Source organism: Cornus florida, unplaced genomic scaffold, assembly GCF_030987335.1.
Source record: "Cornus florida cultivar Cherokee Brave unplaced genomic scaffold, ASM3098733v1 CherokeeBrave_3.0.0_Hap2_Chr11, whole genome shotgun sequence".
Classification (NCBI taxonomy): domain Eukaryota; kingdom Viridiplantae; phylum Streptophyta; class Magnoliopsida; order Cornales; family Cornaceae; genus Cornus; species Cornus florida.
In genome coordinates, this window is record NW_026775581.1 from 119,406,239 (window position 1) to 119,422,463 (window position 16,225).

A 16,225-nucleotide genomic window follows, 5' to 3' on the forward strand; every position below is an offset into this window, starting at 1 on the left:
AGGCATTACTTGAACAAAGTGGTTGTCCTAATTTGAACCTGCACTTATTCGGGAAAAAAAAAATAATACTAATTTGAACCCATTTCACTCTTGGCAAGCAGATTTTTTACCAATAGCCCCTTTTGTTACTAAACATTGATATTCCAATGCTAAAACATTAACTGCCTCATTAATTAAGTTCAATAGTTTCACTAGCATCAACACGCAAACCATTTTTTTTTCCTTCGACTTTTTCCAGCTATAAGGAGGAAAATGAATTCAAGGAACCCTAAAAAGAAAGAGAATATAAGAGAGATAGAAATACCAACCCAAATAGAGACTATAAAATTGTTTACAAACTCACCATTTTCTGCCAAAGGAACCTTGCAGAAATACCAACGAACATCACCCCCATCCGATGGACTTCTGGTCTGCACAAGATACTTCTGCCGACCCTCACACTGTTCGATCTCAACCACCAATCTCCTTATGTTCGACGGAGTATTCTTCAACATATCAGGATAAGTTTCTACAATCCCAACAGAAGTGGAAGCTTCCCCTTCACATTTTCTACTACTTCCACCTGCGTCTGAGTCCATAACCACCGGTTTCACCTCGGAAGCCACCATCAGTGTAGGTTTTGTAGAAAGTTCAAGTTTGGCAGGCTGAAAATAAGGATCCGATTAATAAGAAATGTCACAATGGGAAACTGTATCCTAAAGGATATAACACATCCTACTCCAGTGCTCAGAATATGTTTGAATTAGAGACCCAGATATACAATAATCTACCATGATATCCCATTGTTGTCCTCGAATAGGTGCTGGATTTGGTCAGATGTGTAAATCTGAAAAGAGAGAAATAATAACCAATTCTTTGACACAAATACACAAATTTCTGATGGGATTTTAAAGATTAACATATTTGGGTAATTGCTGTAGCTACTTTCAAATAGTCTAATACAAACTTCAAAACTTAACACAAAAAAGAAAAAGAAACGTAGAAAGAAGAAAATACTGGCTCTTTTTGGGATTCTTAAGCAAAACAGAATAAAATAATAATAATAAAGAACTAAAACATATACTATATAAAGAGAGATTAAAAGACGTCTACTAAATCCAAGACAGATTGATGCCCGTAGGGAAATAAATAAATAAAGGCTTCGATCTCTCTGTTAGGATTCAAATTTAGTAGTAAAATTTTGCGAAATTGCTAGTTTAACAGTCACAGCAAATTTTTTTCTTTTTTTTTCTTTTTTTTTTTGTGCGAACATTTAAAGGACTAAAAATAATAATAATAATTTACCGCAGATGCCTCAGAGTTTTCGAACAATTTGTAGTTAAGATGAAACCAAACCAACAGAATATATAAACCCATAACCAAGAATTATAAATTTGAGAAAAAAAGAAAAAACGACTCGACCCCAAATATGAATTTAACCCAAAACCCTAATTCCTGAATTCTATCGTATGCATTAGGATTTAGTAGTTGAACGAAAATTAGCATAGAGGAATAAGAGACGATTACGGTGTATTTGAGTTCGGCGGCAGCAGCGACGATGATGTGGTTAGGAAGGACCGCCGGCGACAGTGGTCGGCGGCGGGTCTTCTCTCTCCTCTCTTTTCTCCTCTCTTGTGGTTGGTTTTCTTTCTCCTCCTCTCTGTGCCTTGGCGGTTGGCTCCTTCACGAAGGATGGCAACATAATAGAAAATAAAAATAATAAAAATAAAGCAATCACCTAAAATACCTTGCGTTGAACTTGCATAATAAAAAATAAAAAAGTTGATTGCAAAACATTTCTGAGATTTAAGTACTTGATCTCCCAACTTTCTATTTTGAAGGAAAAAAAGTATACAGTATGAATAAATTTTCTAACAAAATTATTTATTATTACTTTAAAAAAATACAAAACATAGAGATCGGTATAATTTATTTATTTAATACTACAAATCTTCTTATCTTTTTAAAAGAGTATATATAAATTAATATCCTCTAATCAATGCGCACAGAATGAAATTCATATCATTTTAATTATTAAAGTTTTTGATATACGAATAAAGAAAACACACATTCAATTATATTATGTCTCTTATTGTTGTTTTCATAATTTTTTCTCTCCTTTTTAATGAGATTTTAGTTTATGGATTTGTTAACTAATGTTTAAAAAACAAAACCCAAATAAGATAAAAGAATGAGATGATTCCAGCATATTCTAAGAATCCACCAGAATGATATAAATAATGTTTCTTTACATAGAGTATTTTTCCAACTTTGTTAGTCACAAGCCACCCACCTAACGTTCTTGCAACCATATTTCCAACCTAACGTTCTTACCGCCAAAATATCTGAACTAGGTATTAACAACTGAACATTGTAATTTTACCAAAAATAAACAACTGGAAGCTTACACAAATGGAACGAAAGAAATGCAATCAGGTTGCAATAATAATGCAATAAGCAATCTCTAGACTCAACTCAACAAAGTCTTCCAAATGTAAAAATAAAAAATAAAAAATAACTTGTTTTTTTTAACTAACAGACCAGGCAGATCAAAATGCTGCACAAAGTGACCCCTCCACAAATGATATCAATTGCACTTGAGGTGCATTAGATTCAGCTTTATTCACTCATTTGCTCCACAATTTCTAGATTTGCTCATTGGTAAAATGTAGGAAAATGTGTCTTAAACAGGCAGAGCATTGAAGTGCACAGAAACTGCTGCTATCTAACAAATCCACCGATGCTACTGAAACTATCTTCACTGGTGATCTGAGGTGAGGTGGATGGGCCAAGATCGAATGGTCCCAAAGAGTCGTTCTGTATTCAGCCATTAAAAAACACAGAATTAGAATATCTGTTAGCATCAAAAGAACCCAACAAAGAACCCCAAACATATACTAATAAAATTTTAAGTACCCATTTGATTCCAGTTAGCCCAAGGCTGCTTTCGTCATTATATACTCGTGAACGAGGTGTCAAATCTGTATTGGATTCCTGAAAGGGAGAATCTTGCACTAGCCCGGTTTGGTTCTTGAGCTACAAAATACAAAGCAAGGTAAAATACATACAGGGAGGTAGTACTCATGCAAACCACAACCACAGACCAGAAATATCTTTTTGTAAGGGCAGATATTATCTCAAAATCAGCCCACCGTATTACCTTAACAATGAGCTGCTCGTCTTAATTTACACGAAATATACTCACATAAGGCAAAAACAATGGTCAAAGTCAATGCAAGAGGTAGTGTTAATTCTGCACAAATCTTTAAAGGTAATACAGAACTTTCCTAAACTAAATCAAACATATGGAGAGTCAGAAAAAAAATTGAAATTTTGAAATTTTGCTTCTAGTATCTCTATTCCATTGTTTCAACTTTCAATAATTACCTAAAAGACTCTGAATTCAGGAAAAGCTCAGGTAATTGTTCCTACTATTCAGAATATTTAGGAATCACTTAGGGTTATGATATCCGGAATGATTCGATCTTTTATAAAACTCTGTTTAAATTCCTCTGTCTAATGGATCCCAGGAAAAGCTTGAACTGATTTCTTCAAATAGTTGTAGACTCATAAACCCAGAGAAGGACCTGCTCTGATACCAGCACACCTTGTGTGAGTCTTCAAAATAAGAAAATGTAATTACCAATGAGGAAACAAAGCAAAAAGAGAGGAAAGAGAAGTAGAAGGAACGGGAGGGAGAACACAAAAAGAGGAGTTTTCAAGAAACTGAGGGGAGATGAGATAAAACTAGAAAAGTAGGAGGAAAAAGAAGAGAAGTGACAGAACAAGTACAATAGATGAATTGGAGAAAATATGGAAAGCAAAAGAGTAGAAAGAGTTCCAAAAGAGAGGAGAAAGGAGATGAGAGTTGGAACATATGAGAAAAGATAAGAGAGGGTAGAACTGAAGAAGAGAGAGAGAGAGAGGGAGCTCAAAAATTACACCCAAAATTCATTCATTTCAAGGTGGACTAATCCTGTTTTGTACCCATAAGCCAATTTACAGGCTTAACAAAATCCCAAAACAAACAGAAACTACTTAAAACCAACAATATCCACCCAAGTCCATATAATAACATATAGGGCAATTTTGTTCCAAAACCAATCAAATACAGCATTGTTATTATAAAAAAAGAACTCTTCACAAGACTAGTATTCAATATAATATTGAATCAATCGACCAGCATGCATAGAGTATGTAATTATTTTAAACCAAAAATTTACAGTTGGTAACAGAACTTACAGATTTCAGCCAAAATATAAGCAGAACAGAAATCATCAGCGCCAGAAACAAAATTTGAACTTTTATTTGCACAGTATGGCAATTTATGTCGGGATTTAGAGTGTCTATAAAAGTGTAGTGTACCTTTCAGTCTGATGTTTGAAACTAAAATGGACAAACTGACATGTTTATTGCTTACAATTTTGTTCAATGGCAATGGTTAACTGACATGTCTATTGCTTATAATTTTGTTCAACGGCAATGGTTGAAGGATGGATACTGTTGCAAGCTAAATGACATTGAAAATTGACAGTTTTCCAAAAATGATCTAAGAACTAGAACTATTAGCAAATAGCAGTAACAAGACCTGAGTACAAAAAGAGAGATGGGTCAAACCTCAGCAAAATTGGGAAATTTGAATGGCTTTGGACTACCATCATGGTTGCTGCCCCTTGAATTAGCACTTCCACCGAAACCCACAACATCTTTGGCTGACGAAGAGAAGTTCCGGAAAAAAAATGCATGACATGTCTCTTCGGCGTCCAAGATAGATGAGTGTAATTCATGTGATGATGGCTTTAAAACTTGAGGATGTGAATTTATTTGGCCAGCAATAAAAGCATCAAAAGAATCGGAGATCGATACAGTTGGCTGAAACCCTGATCTGCTCCCATCTGATTTTGGATCCCCAGTATTGATCTTGCCCTGCAATGATGCTTCAGACAGCAGACCTCCAATGCTTAAGGTAGTTAGGCTATCATCCCATGGCAGTAGTGATTGTACAGGGCCCTTATCCTTAGTTGGATGCAAGTCTGATTTGCACCCATTTGACTCTGGATCACAATTATTGATTTTTCCCTGCAAAGATGCTTCAGACAGCAGGCCTCCAATGCTCAAGTTAGTCAGACTGTCATCCCATGGAACTGTTGATTGTGCAAGACTATCCTCAATCTTAACTTCATCATCCTAGTAAGAACAAAATTAACACATTCAAGAAAAACATGTAATTGAAGAACTTTTCTAAAACTTTTTCACAGTATAAATAGAATGGATAAAAATATAAGCAGTCAAATATTATCCACTCCATTCTAATACTTCATCGGTCAATATCTTTACTTGAACCTATAAATGCTGAATCTAGATCTACAAAAGAAGTCATGTGCACCATAAATATAGTGAACTGCATCTGCTGCTTTGCTTATACATATTGGTTTAACCTCTTCACTTGTTACCTCAAGTTTATTCTTTCTGTCATGCATAATCTCCAAAATTGTACTGCAACTTCTATTGATTCCTTTAGATTCTAAACAAACCTCCAAAGGCATAGATGAAGAAGGCACCACGAAGGTTTCGAGCTCAACATTAGAGAACCAGCCATACCTTTAAACCGAGATCAAGTCAGAAGTTAGTCTAAAACTACTAAATGCCCACGACAAAGGATCAACTCACAAACCTTAAGCGAAAAATAACGGGACTTTCTATAGCTTCATGGACATCTCCCGCACTAATGCCACAGTCATTCAAACTCCATCTTCTGCAACTAGCTAAATTCTCCAACTGTACATTGTATGGGAAAAGCACAGGGTCCCCTTGAGCTACGCTTGAACTGCCCCATTTGTTATTGAGGTGCTTCAGCACAGAGGATATCTTCTTCCGAGCACTCAAAGTGAGTTCCAAAAATGGATTATGACCATCCTATAAGAAAGGAAAAAAAAAAAACATTATTTTTGTTAACTGATAGTTACAAAGCCTACTAAAGTAGAATTCTGCTTTGCTCAATTATTTCAGTTCATAACCTCACCTTCTCCAATCCTAAACGAGTGCATTCATCTATCGGGAAAAGCTGCAGCTTAATCTTTAGAGAAGGATGTAGTTGTCCAGCCTTAAGCTCCAATGCAGGTACAGTTTTAGTTGTTTCTCCAATAGATGTAACTCTGTTTGGAAGCTGCTTACCACCCAACACTTGAGCAGAACTAAAAGGTAAATTACCTGGATCTTCTCCAGTCAAAACATATTCACACTCCCCTAGAAATAGAAGGTTCACAACGACAAGTAGAACAAACAAGTTAACAAATAAAATAAAAGGGAATTCATAGGGGTGCACAAAAAAACTATTAGAACCGGTAAACTGGACCGGACCAAACCGAACGGTTTCAAGGTCTCTCTCTCTCTCTCTGAACCAGACAGAAGAACAGGACACATCCAAACAGTTGGACTGACATGCTACATTGCTACATCAATCAATGATGAAACTTTGTAAATGGCACATATATAATCATATAGAAGGGGAAGATCCTAAAAGTTACAATTTGGTGTATGTTACCAATGCTGAATATATGCAACTATAAAACTTTAATCAATACTACAAAACCTGTTGTTTTCTGATGCCCCCCACTATTTCGCTTCCTAGATTTCTGGACTCCTGAGAAACCTGTAGTTGCAATGTGCGTTTTAGAAGCCTCCACTGTTTTCCCTTTTTTCTGTCTTGTAGTTTTCATAGCAGCTCAGCTTTTCTGCAAATTAAACCAGTTATCATGTTATTTCCATTTTTCTCCGTCAAAAACACAAGACAACCCAAGCTTTCATCATTTTTGGGATCAAGAATCATCTAGTTCACTACATGACGATATGATTATTTTTGCTTTTGTGCTGTGTGTAAGCATGATCTTAGGGTCAATATCACTGTAAAGATATGAGAAATAACAAGCAGAAGAGACCAACAAAAAAAATATTTAATTGTTTGCTTGGTTGGGGTCTCAATTTAAGGCATGGTCTCTGCAGGCAATAGAATGAGTCAGGTATTGGCATCTCTTATCTGGATTTCAGGAGAGGCGCAATAACATGCTACAAGTAGACTTTAAATTTTTGAAGACTATTATTAAATCTATATTTTGAAGAAAGTTATTAAATTTATATATATATATATATATATATATATATATATATATATATATATTGTTGAGCAGTACAACAAATACACATAAGGTCTAATTAAAAATGTAAATAGATGATCAACAAAGGCATAAGCATAATAGCATACTACTATACTACAATGTTATGAATCACCAGGATAAAATGTGTTTACATGTGTATTTGTGAGAGAAAATGGCTAACTTCCCCACCCATTCAAAGAAAATAACTAAGCTCCCATAGTTACTTTGATAAATATATTGCTATATTTTTGTTTGGTTTATAGATCACAATTCATGAATTTAGTTCATTTTAAGTGCCCTTTCTCGAACGAATTTCTCTCCCTTCCTTTTAGTTGTTGCAGTCAATCTTTCAACTACAGTAGCAAAATCAGATTCTCGGGCATATACACTTCAGAATGAGACTCAGATTCTTATCGCAAATTCTGCTTAGATGATGCAACAAACCATTACAATTTTACTGGAAACATGCAGAGAAAGACAGAGAGAGGGAGAGAAAGCATCTTTTGTATTTGAGTTGGGCTGATAGGGGAAGGTGAAGTAGTCATCAATCTTGACACAGTTATGTCACTATATTCCATAATCAATTCCTTTTCTAGTTAAATATTAAACTGTACATCACTGCCAATAGATTAAATCCAAAAACATGAAATTGAGTCATGTTCAACTTGTTACTTGTAAGTAATATAAACATTAAACTAAAAATAATTGCTTATCAGAAAAATATAATTGCAATATGGTCCACTACATGTTAGATTCCAACAATAATATATATAGATAGAGAGAGCTTACGAGTAGTCATGATAGGATCAACATGCACTGAGGCGCCAAGGCCTCCTAGATTCTAACCACAAGCCGCAATATAAGGCACAAGCCTGAGTAAATTAAGGAGCATCGGAGATACATATGTTCATTACAAAATGACTAAAATTTTAATATAAGCAACTCAAGTAGTCAACATGAAAATGAGGGAATTTTCAGCAGCTCACTTCAATGAGTAAACTAAATCAATGTATAGATATCTTTTCAATTTGCATATATTTAGTTAAATTAATGTAAAAGCAAAACAATTCAAAATATATAAGAGGTAAAAACTTTTAATAATGGATTTTCTCCCACGCCAACTAAATGAGTCAGCTCAACCAATGTGTAGACAAAGAAGATGGGATCTTGGGAGTACATTCAACTTCCTCACTTCAGAATTTGACAACAATGAAGAGGAATGTGAAGAAAAAATAAGGCAGAAGAGGAAAAGTCTGAAGAAGCAGTCAAGAACTTGTAAGAAACTGAGGCAGCTGTCATTATTCAGTCTACATATCGTGAATTTGAGGTGAGAAAGTAGGAACCATTAAAGAAATAGAAGGAAATGTCTCAAGATGATTCCCAAGTAGAAATTTCAGAACTTATGTTTGTCAACAGACAAATAGGTGGAAATTGTAAAGATAAGACCATCGAACTTCCAATGGTATGTGGTGTGGTAGACATTACATCAAATTCAAGTTTCTTGGAATAACTTGGTTAGTAATAAAGCTTCTTTGTTCAAGGAGTCAAAAAATCATGATTTCCAGATTCATGACTTAATTGGGATGGATTCTTGTTTGGGTACTAAGGCTGCGTTTAGTAACAAGAAACGTTTCTTGTTTTCTGTTGTCAACCTCTAAAAAGGCAAAACGAAAACAAAAACTGCATTCAATAAAATATTTTTGTTTTTCTATAGCATAAAACGTTTTCAATTTTTGTGAAGAAACATAAAAATGATGTTTCTTATGTTTTCGGCACTGTAGCGCAGAAACATTTTCACTAATGTTACTACACCGGCACTATTCATTTCAAATAAAATTCAATATTATTTGTGTCAAATACTAAGTTGCATATTAAATGTTAGTTAAAATATATATTTTTAATATAGAATATATTAAATATTGTAAATTATTTTTTATTTGATAAAAATATATTTTAATGTATAATATATTAAATAATAATATAAATAATTTTTTGTCACAAAATAATTTTTGATATAGAATATAATGTTATTAAATTATTAAGCAGTAGATATTTTTGTTATTATATATCATATCTATATTATATTATATGTAAATATTAAATTATAATGAATTTACAATATTATAACACAATATATATTTTATTACATATAAGATATATTATTTAATATTTTTTATTCATAATAAATTATCATATGCTAAATATATTATATATCACATAATAAATGGATACATCATGTATATATACGTATTTATATACATAATTGGTGGGAATTTTTTATCTTTTTTTTTTTTTTTTTTTTTTTTTTAGTTGGCACCAAGAACTCACCTAGGCAGGGCCCCTTCGGGACCCACCCTAGGCTACAAACCTGGGGGTGTAAGAGCCTCGCCCCAAGGATAACACCGGGTAAGTAGGAGGACAAGGAAGGCGTGGGAGGAGTCGAACCTGGGCCGTTGGTGTGGCAAGCCGAGCTCCTACCATCACTGCCCCGCCTTCGGGGGCGGGAATTTTTTATCTTGGTATATCTAATTTTGTACGTATGATATATTGGGTATTTTTAAGATGTATAATTTTAAATTGGATTTTTTAGATTTATAGATTTTTGATACTAATGGAAGCAAGTATTATGCCTGAGTGGTTGTGTTGCTCCATGTGTTCGAGAGTTCGTGTTCAAGTCATTTACCCTCCCCCTCACCCTCACCCTCCCCTCTAATCACAACTCCTAAAATTCTTGCCATGAAAAAAATAAATTACAAATGAAAAAATGAAAAATAAAATAAAAAATGTAAAGAATATTATGTACATTTTGTAACAAATATATTGTATTATTAAACACTGTTATTGTTTTATGTTTTTAAATTTGTGGGAACAACAAGTGTTAATAAACATTATTTCTGCTTTCTATTTTCATTTAAGAAAGTAAAATCATGTTTCTGCTATCTTAAAACTGTAAAAACAGAAAACAAAAACGTTACTAAACGCACCCTAAGTAATTAAGCTTTGGAATTACTAAGTATTTACTTGGGAAAGTGGTAAAGTGTTATTAATGTTGTGTGGGGATTCTAAAAGTCATTATAGGAAAAGTCAAGTTTCATTAATAGTAGTATTATAAAAGGGACAGCTTTTATCACTTGTAATCAAGTATTAATCAATATAAGTTTGATAATATTATCAGATTTTGAACTTCTCTTCAGGTTTTCCCAGATTTCCCTTTAGAAATCTAGTATCCAACAGTGATTGGAGTATTTCTAGTCTTCCTTACTATTGTAAGAAGACTTGTGTTCATTCCTATTTGCTTCAGGTGAACACAACCACCCAATAGGAAAAATACTCTAAATCCATATATACAACAAGATAGAATATCAAGAACAATATTAAATCATATACACACAAATAACAAAACATGAAAACATCGAAATTAAAAATAAAAATAAAAAAAATAAAAAAAACAATAGTAATTATACGAATATTCCAAAAACAATCCAAATTCACGTAATAAAGTCAAATCTCAATCCAAAGAACATCCCCAACATATATACCGCACACACTAGCGGATTCCAAGTCATTCTCCGATGGACCGTTGACCCCAACTAAGGTCCAGGACAATGCTCTATTTTCAACCAGTTATACATGTATGAGCACACGAATCCAAATCACTTTCAAGAATATATAACACAAAATAAATGAACTATTAAAATAAAACAGATTACTCCAAAATAGAATTATTTTAAATTTGATGCCATCTATTTCATATAAACTTAGTAAATCCCTTTACCTTGTGCTGAATAACTCCACGAGCAAGCCTTACTCGTCACCGACCAACCACTCTACAAGCTCCACTCCACAGTTTGTAAAATAAATTTTCTTTTTCTTATTCTCTCAAAAGATTAGCAATCTACCAATCTTAGGTCTATTTTATAGGTGAATGTAGAATATATAAGGTCATCTAATTAATGTGTACTTAATGTGAAATTAATGTGTAAAGAATATATACAATCATATAACGTTTGGGTCATTACTATGCATCTAGAAATCAAATTCATCCATCTTTCAAATTATGGGACATGGGGATACGGCTAAAAAGTGTCCAAAAGTTGGACACAGACACTTAGACACTTGTAAAAAAAGAAAAAAGTGTACCTTTTTTTATGCATTAGACCTTAGTTTTTAAAATAAAAAATTAATAAATATATAAATGGAAAGATAGAAAAGAAAAAGGTGATACAATTTATAAAATAATATTATTTATCGCTACATTTGTTTACCTTATTTGCAAAGTCAAAGCATAAAGAGAGAAAAATACAAACGGCTCAAGATTCTCTCACTATATGTATATAAAGACAATATATATTACTTAAAAAAATAGTTACAGATTGTACAATACAGCTGTACACCATTCCATTTATAAAGCATTATAAATTATCTCTTCTCAACAGTGAGTCCAGGTAATACAGCATTCTATATTACTTTATTTAACTAACAATAATAGCCTGTTAAACCATGCATTAAAGCACACTTATCATTGCTAGCCATTCCTACCCCACGTTGGTACTCACACTCACTCATGAAAATGATTTTTGCTCAATGGTGAGCAAGAAATACGTCCACACCATGCATGGATGACTGTTGGATGTGATTGTTATGTTTTTTGGTAACTACCTTTTTTACATCAAATGGTCACTATGCATGGTGCGGATGAATTTTTGCTCACCGGTAAGCAAGTGATCATTACCCTAGATTTAAATACACATTTATATTATTAATTTTAATATTTTAAAATTACTTGTCATCACAGTAAACACAATAAAAAACAATTGAAAGGCAAGCCAATTATCTCAATTTATATCTCTTATCTTCAGCATCCCTAGCCTAACAGGCTTCTACAAAATTACTTTTAAGAGTTTCAAATTAAAAAAAAGGGGTAACCAAAGGGCCTTTGGCCTAATGGTATAACCTCCTCATCTTCAAAGAAGAGGGGAGGGGTTCGAGTCCGGGCGTGGACAAAAAAGTGTGTGCGTGTTTGCTTTACCATTCAAAAAAAGAAAAAATTAAAAAAAAGGGTAAAATCACAAAACCCCCCTCTACTATCAAATTGGTGCAAAAAACCCCACGAAAATTAAATAGGTCCCTCAACTAACAAAACCCATCATTTTACCCCCAAAACCGTGACGGACCCGTTAATTGGACTGTGAAATGACAAATTTGACCTTATTATTTAATATTAAATTAAAACTTACAAATTATTTTTTTAAGTGACAATTTTACCCTTTCATTAATCATGACACGGCGTCATTTGTCACCAAATTGTTTCCTTCGCACTTTGATTTCACGCACAGACTTATATACATATATCCATATATAGATATATATACACCCTCCGGTATATTAGCAATGAAGTTACTGAAAGTGGATAAAGCTCTGCCTCCTACATAAGCTTCTGCATCAACTTTTAGATGCTCAAATTTGACTTCAATTGTGGGCAAATCAAGTCCAACTATGAGAAATCCCATACATACATATACATATATATATATATATATACACACACTTCCATATTTCACCTGTAATGGCCTTTCACAACAGCACCATGTGCTCCAATCTCTTGGTTTTATTGACCGCTAACTAAACCCCAAAAGGATTGTGTTGACTCAAAATTAACTCATCATATTTTCATCCCAATTAAACTGACCAATCAGCACTGTAATACTCATGGGCCTTCTTGTTCATAAGTGGTGATCATAGCCGAGCTTGAATGGGTTCTTTGTTTACAAATCAGATTTAAAGAAATCCCAAATGGGTTTTTCATTAAAATCACCGACAACGCTAAATTTCCAAGCCAAACTCTTTCCCACCGTCCCTCGCATTTCCACCCCTCCTCTGTCATCTCATTGGTTGTCCGATTCCAAAAGCTCCATCTCCACTGATCCGCCAGCACCGGATTCATTGATCATAACTAGTTGTGAAACGAGAATCCATGTGTGATGGCCACGGCCTGGTTGTTGATTGATTTTGGGTTTGGGTTTTGGTGGCTGCCGCCAGTATAAACGAACCAATGGAGGATGAAGACCCAGAACAGAGCTTCAACCGTTTAATTAAAGAAAAGTCAGGGGTATTTTTGTAATTTTACAATAAGGATTATTAGTTTTTAATTTAACATTAAATTATGAGGATAATTTTGTCATTTCACACAAAAATAGAGTAACATGATAACATTTTTTAGTTCAGAGGGTTAGTTAATTTTAGTGGGGTTTTTTTGCACCAATTTGATAGTAGAGGGGAGTTTTATGATTTTACCCCTTAAAAAAATTATGCTAAGAAATTCATTTAGAGCACCGTGGATACAATTATAGTAGTGAAAATTTATTACACTCAAAATTAGCCTCTTTCCAAATGTTAACGCACAATGTTTGAATTGTCTCAGGCTCTCTCGTAAGCCTGACTTTAGTCTCATCTTGCAATTTTATCATGTCAAGCAAGATGGCTCAATTTGCTGTTGAAAAGGTTAAGATATAGTCTCAATTGTCGAACAATACTAAGAATGCTCAAAGTGACATCTCAGTCTCAACCAAAGCTTACCAAGTTAGGATCATGTTTCCTTGTTAAATTAATGATTACTTTTTACTCTTTAGAAGGTGAAGACAATCAAAAGGCTTCCAAGTTTCCAATGCAAAAACTATAGCCACCCAAAAAAAGGGAAAAATTATAAGACCAAAAGAAGAAGATTCAGACATATATAATTCTCTCATCCATTACCAAACTGACAAAAACAAATGTCATTACAATTCTAGCACTAAATTCCCCAATTAAAAATTTCAAGTCAGATAAGCCAACCATTAAAACTGTCCCTACTATCATTAACTTCCAAATCCAAGAAAACATAGGAAAAATAAATGAAAATTAAAACCTTGTAACAACTAAGGATTTGGAATGGAACCAGTCTTTACAAGGTTCCAACTTCAAAGTCATCATTTCTTTTCTTACTAATTTCTACATCCACCACAAAATAAAGTGGCGGACAAACCAGGACCTAGAGAAAAGCTAAAGTCCCATCACATATCATATGTGAACAATACGATAAAATAAAAGCACCTACTTTGGTACAATACAACTATCAGTAAAGAGATAGCACATCTACAAAATAAGTAAACTCAGAAATCGTCTATTCTTCTCATTGAACACACAAAAGGACAGCCTCAAGAAACCAAATACCCAACTCCCAGAAAGTAACCCCATACCATCGTAATTGTAATTTTTTTGTTTGGCCATCATAATTGTAATTAGACAGTTGTACTTTTACATATGTATATCAAAGCATACATATGTTGGTACTCCAGGTCATTTTGTATATGCACCAAAACCCTAGTGTCAGTTACAAGTTAATAACTAGTCTATACCCAATTCAAATATATAAAATCCAATACTTTGGTACAATACAACTATCAGTAAAGAGATGGCACATCTACAAAATAAGTAAATTCAGAAATAGTCTAGTCTTCTCATCGAACATGCTACAGGACAGCCTCAAGAAACCCGATACACAACTCCCAGAAGGTAACCCCATACCATTGTAATTGTAATTTTTTCTATTTCTTTTTTCTATTTTTGCCATCAAAATTGTAATTAGACAATTATATTTTTACATATGTATATCAAAGCATACACATCTTCGTACTCCAGGTCATTTTGTATATGCGCAAAAACCCAGTTTCAGTAATAACCAGTCTATACCCAATTCAAATATACAATCATAGCCTTATTATATTCATCTATTAGATCAGCATTTCGTAATACAAGAACATAGAAGCAGCTATGCATCAATAATCCAAACCACATATTCGGATCCAATTAACTAAAATTCAGATTCAAATCCCGAGTAAAAAAGAAAAATCAAATCATTTTCATCGACAAAATCAAAAATAACACTGTGAGTCGATTTCGTTCAGCAGATACCAAACTAAAGTTGAAGGGCTGGAGAAAAAGTATTCAGCAACGCAGATAAATTATAACGGTATAAAAATTATACAGGTAAAGATATGTGTGTTATAAACAGATGAATGTATTTCGTACCATCTCGAAGAAGCCTGTATCAACGCTGTGGAGCCCAGTGATATCGGGAAGGGAAGTGGAAACAGAGAGAGACGCGGTGGGGGAATTATTTGAGCACGAAAGGGGTGGCGGGAATAATTTGCAGAAGATTGGAACCGCCTTAATTTGAAGCAAAAGAAAGAATAGATTAGGTTTTCTTTTTCAATTCAATAAAATTCGACTACTAGCTTTCTTTGCCCTGCATCACCGACTTCCAATTACAATTTGCCACCTGGTTAACTACAACAATATTCCGTTGCAACCGGTTTACGGTGTTGTCTGCCTCGCATCAGAGTCCCTACCAGCGGCACTTTTTTCTCATAATTTCTTTTAATGCGGGTCCTAGACATCTCAGCCGTTGGATTGAAGAATACTTTATTATAACATGCCGATAATACGTAAATGCCCTAACGGTCCAACTAAAATGACAAGCTTAAGTGATAAGGATAAAAATAATAGGCAGCTCAAAGTCAAAAAAGAAATAAGATAAGGGTAAGGGATATATCTTATCCAAAATCTCCATGGAATCATACTACCATATGTAACCAGAGTTACCATTGCTGTAAGAAGGGAACGATATCATCTTGGATCAGGGAGAATCTCGCTTGAAAAACTACTACCATTAATGCTTCTATAAAAGAAAGGATCAGTCAACCTAAAAAGGTACGTCATAAATTTCATATTGAGTCCTTATCGGATATTTAATCGTCGAGTACTAACTTGACCGTCGGAGTGCACCCGACCGGCACCACGCCGGTCATCACTTCTCTTGTCGTGCAGGAATTGTCACAGACTCCAGAGTGTGTAGATTTTTGGCATCAACAGTTGGCGCCGTCTGTGGGAATGTATATTAGTCCCAACAAATTATGGTTCGTACAGGGAAAATCTACGACAAAACTTAAAAGCAATTCAGTCCCTTTACAATCTGGCTTTCTCTAAAAGAAAGAGAACAGTTCATGGATTGCATGGCCAAAAGTAAGGGTACAGTTGCTCAATCCGGTAAAATT

At 34.0% G+C, this 16,225-nt stretch overlaps 2 protein-coding genes across 11 annotated transcripts in view; both read right to left on the minus strand.

The window, feature by feature from the left end:
• LOC132283782 (phospholipase SGR2) overlaps window positions 1–1,810 on the minus strand; it is an 89,218-nt gene extending 87,408 nt beyond the window's left edge. For 3 of the 8 annotated variants that reach the window (XM_059785799.1, XM_059785798.1, XM_059785797.1), the window contains exons 1-3: window positions 1,507–1,807; window positions 771–826; window positions 344–644 (exon numbers count right to left, since the gene is read on the minus strand). In XM_059785799.1, coding sequence (XP_059641782.1) covers window positions 344–644; window positions 771–773 — 304 coding nt within the window. In that variant the 5' untranslated portion in view covers window positions 774–826; window positions 1,507–1,807. Of the gene's footprint in view, window positions 1–343; window positions 645–770; window positions 827–1,506 lie in introns of those variants that run through there. The other 5 variants (XM_059785802.1, XM_059785800.1, XM_059785803.1 and 2 more) reach the window with 4 other exon arrangements.
• A 584-nt stretch (window positions 1,811–2,394) lies between these two features.
• LOC132283784 (TSL-kinase interacting protein 1) lies at window positions 2,395–15,366 on the minus strand. Of its 3 annotated transcripts, XM_059785806.1 has the most exons (9): window positions 15,201–15,366; window positions 7,923–8,005; window positions 6,572–6,713; window positions 6,002–6,225; window positions 5,654–5,895; window positions 5,433–5,580; window positions 4,597–5,166; window positions 2,896–3,015; window positions 2,395–2,796 (listed from the first exon to the last, which is right to left on the minus strand). In XM_059785806.1, exons 3-9 carry the CDS (start codon window positions 6,696–6,698, stop codon window positions 2,701–2,703), a joined length of 1,527 nt encoding a protein of 508 aa, XP_059641789.1. In that variant the 5' UTR covers window positions 6,699–6,713; window positions 7,923–8,005; window positions 15,201–15,366; the 3' UTR covers window positions 2,395–2,700. The 3 variants fall into 3 exon arrangements, with proteins under 3 accessions (XP_059641789.1, XP_059641790.1, XP_059641788.1); XM_059785807.1 differs by lacking the exon at window positions 7,923–8,005 and having other exon boundaries at window positions 5,514–5,580; XM_059785805.1 differs by lacking the exon at window positions 7,923–8,005.
• Between the last annotated feature and the right edge of the window lie 859 nt (window positions 15,367–16,225).

Excerpts from the sequence above, each read along its gene's own strand:
- LOC132283784 (XM_059785805.1), bottom strand. The coding sequence starts at position 6,698 with ATGAAAACTACAAGACAGAAAAAAGGGAAAACAGTGGAGGCTTCTAAA. Across the intron at positions 5,896-6,001 it reads CTCGTTTAGGATTGGAGAAG|GATGGTCATAATCCATTTTT; the intron begins GTGAGGTTATGA and ends CCTTTCTTATAG. Across the intron at positions 5,581-5,653 it reads CCCGTTATTTTTCGCTTAAG|GTATGGCTGGTTCTCTAATG; the intron begins GTTTGTGAGTTG and ends CTCGGTTTAAAG.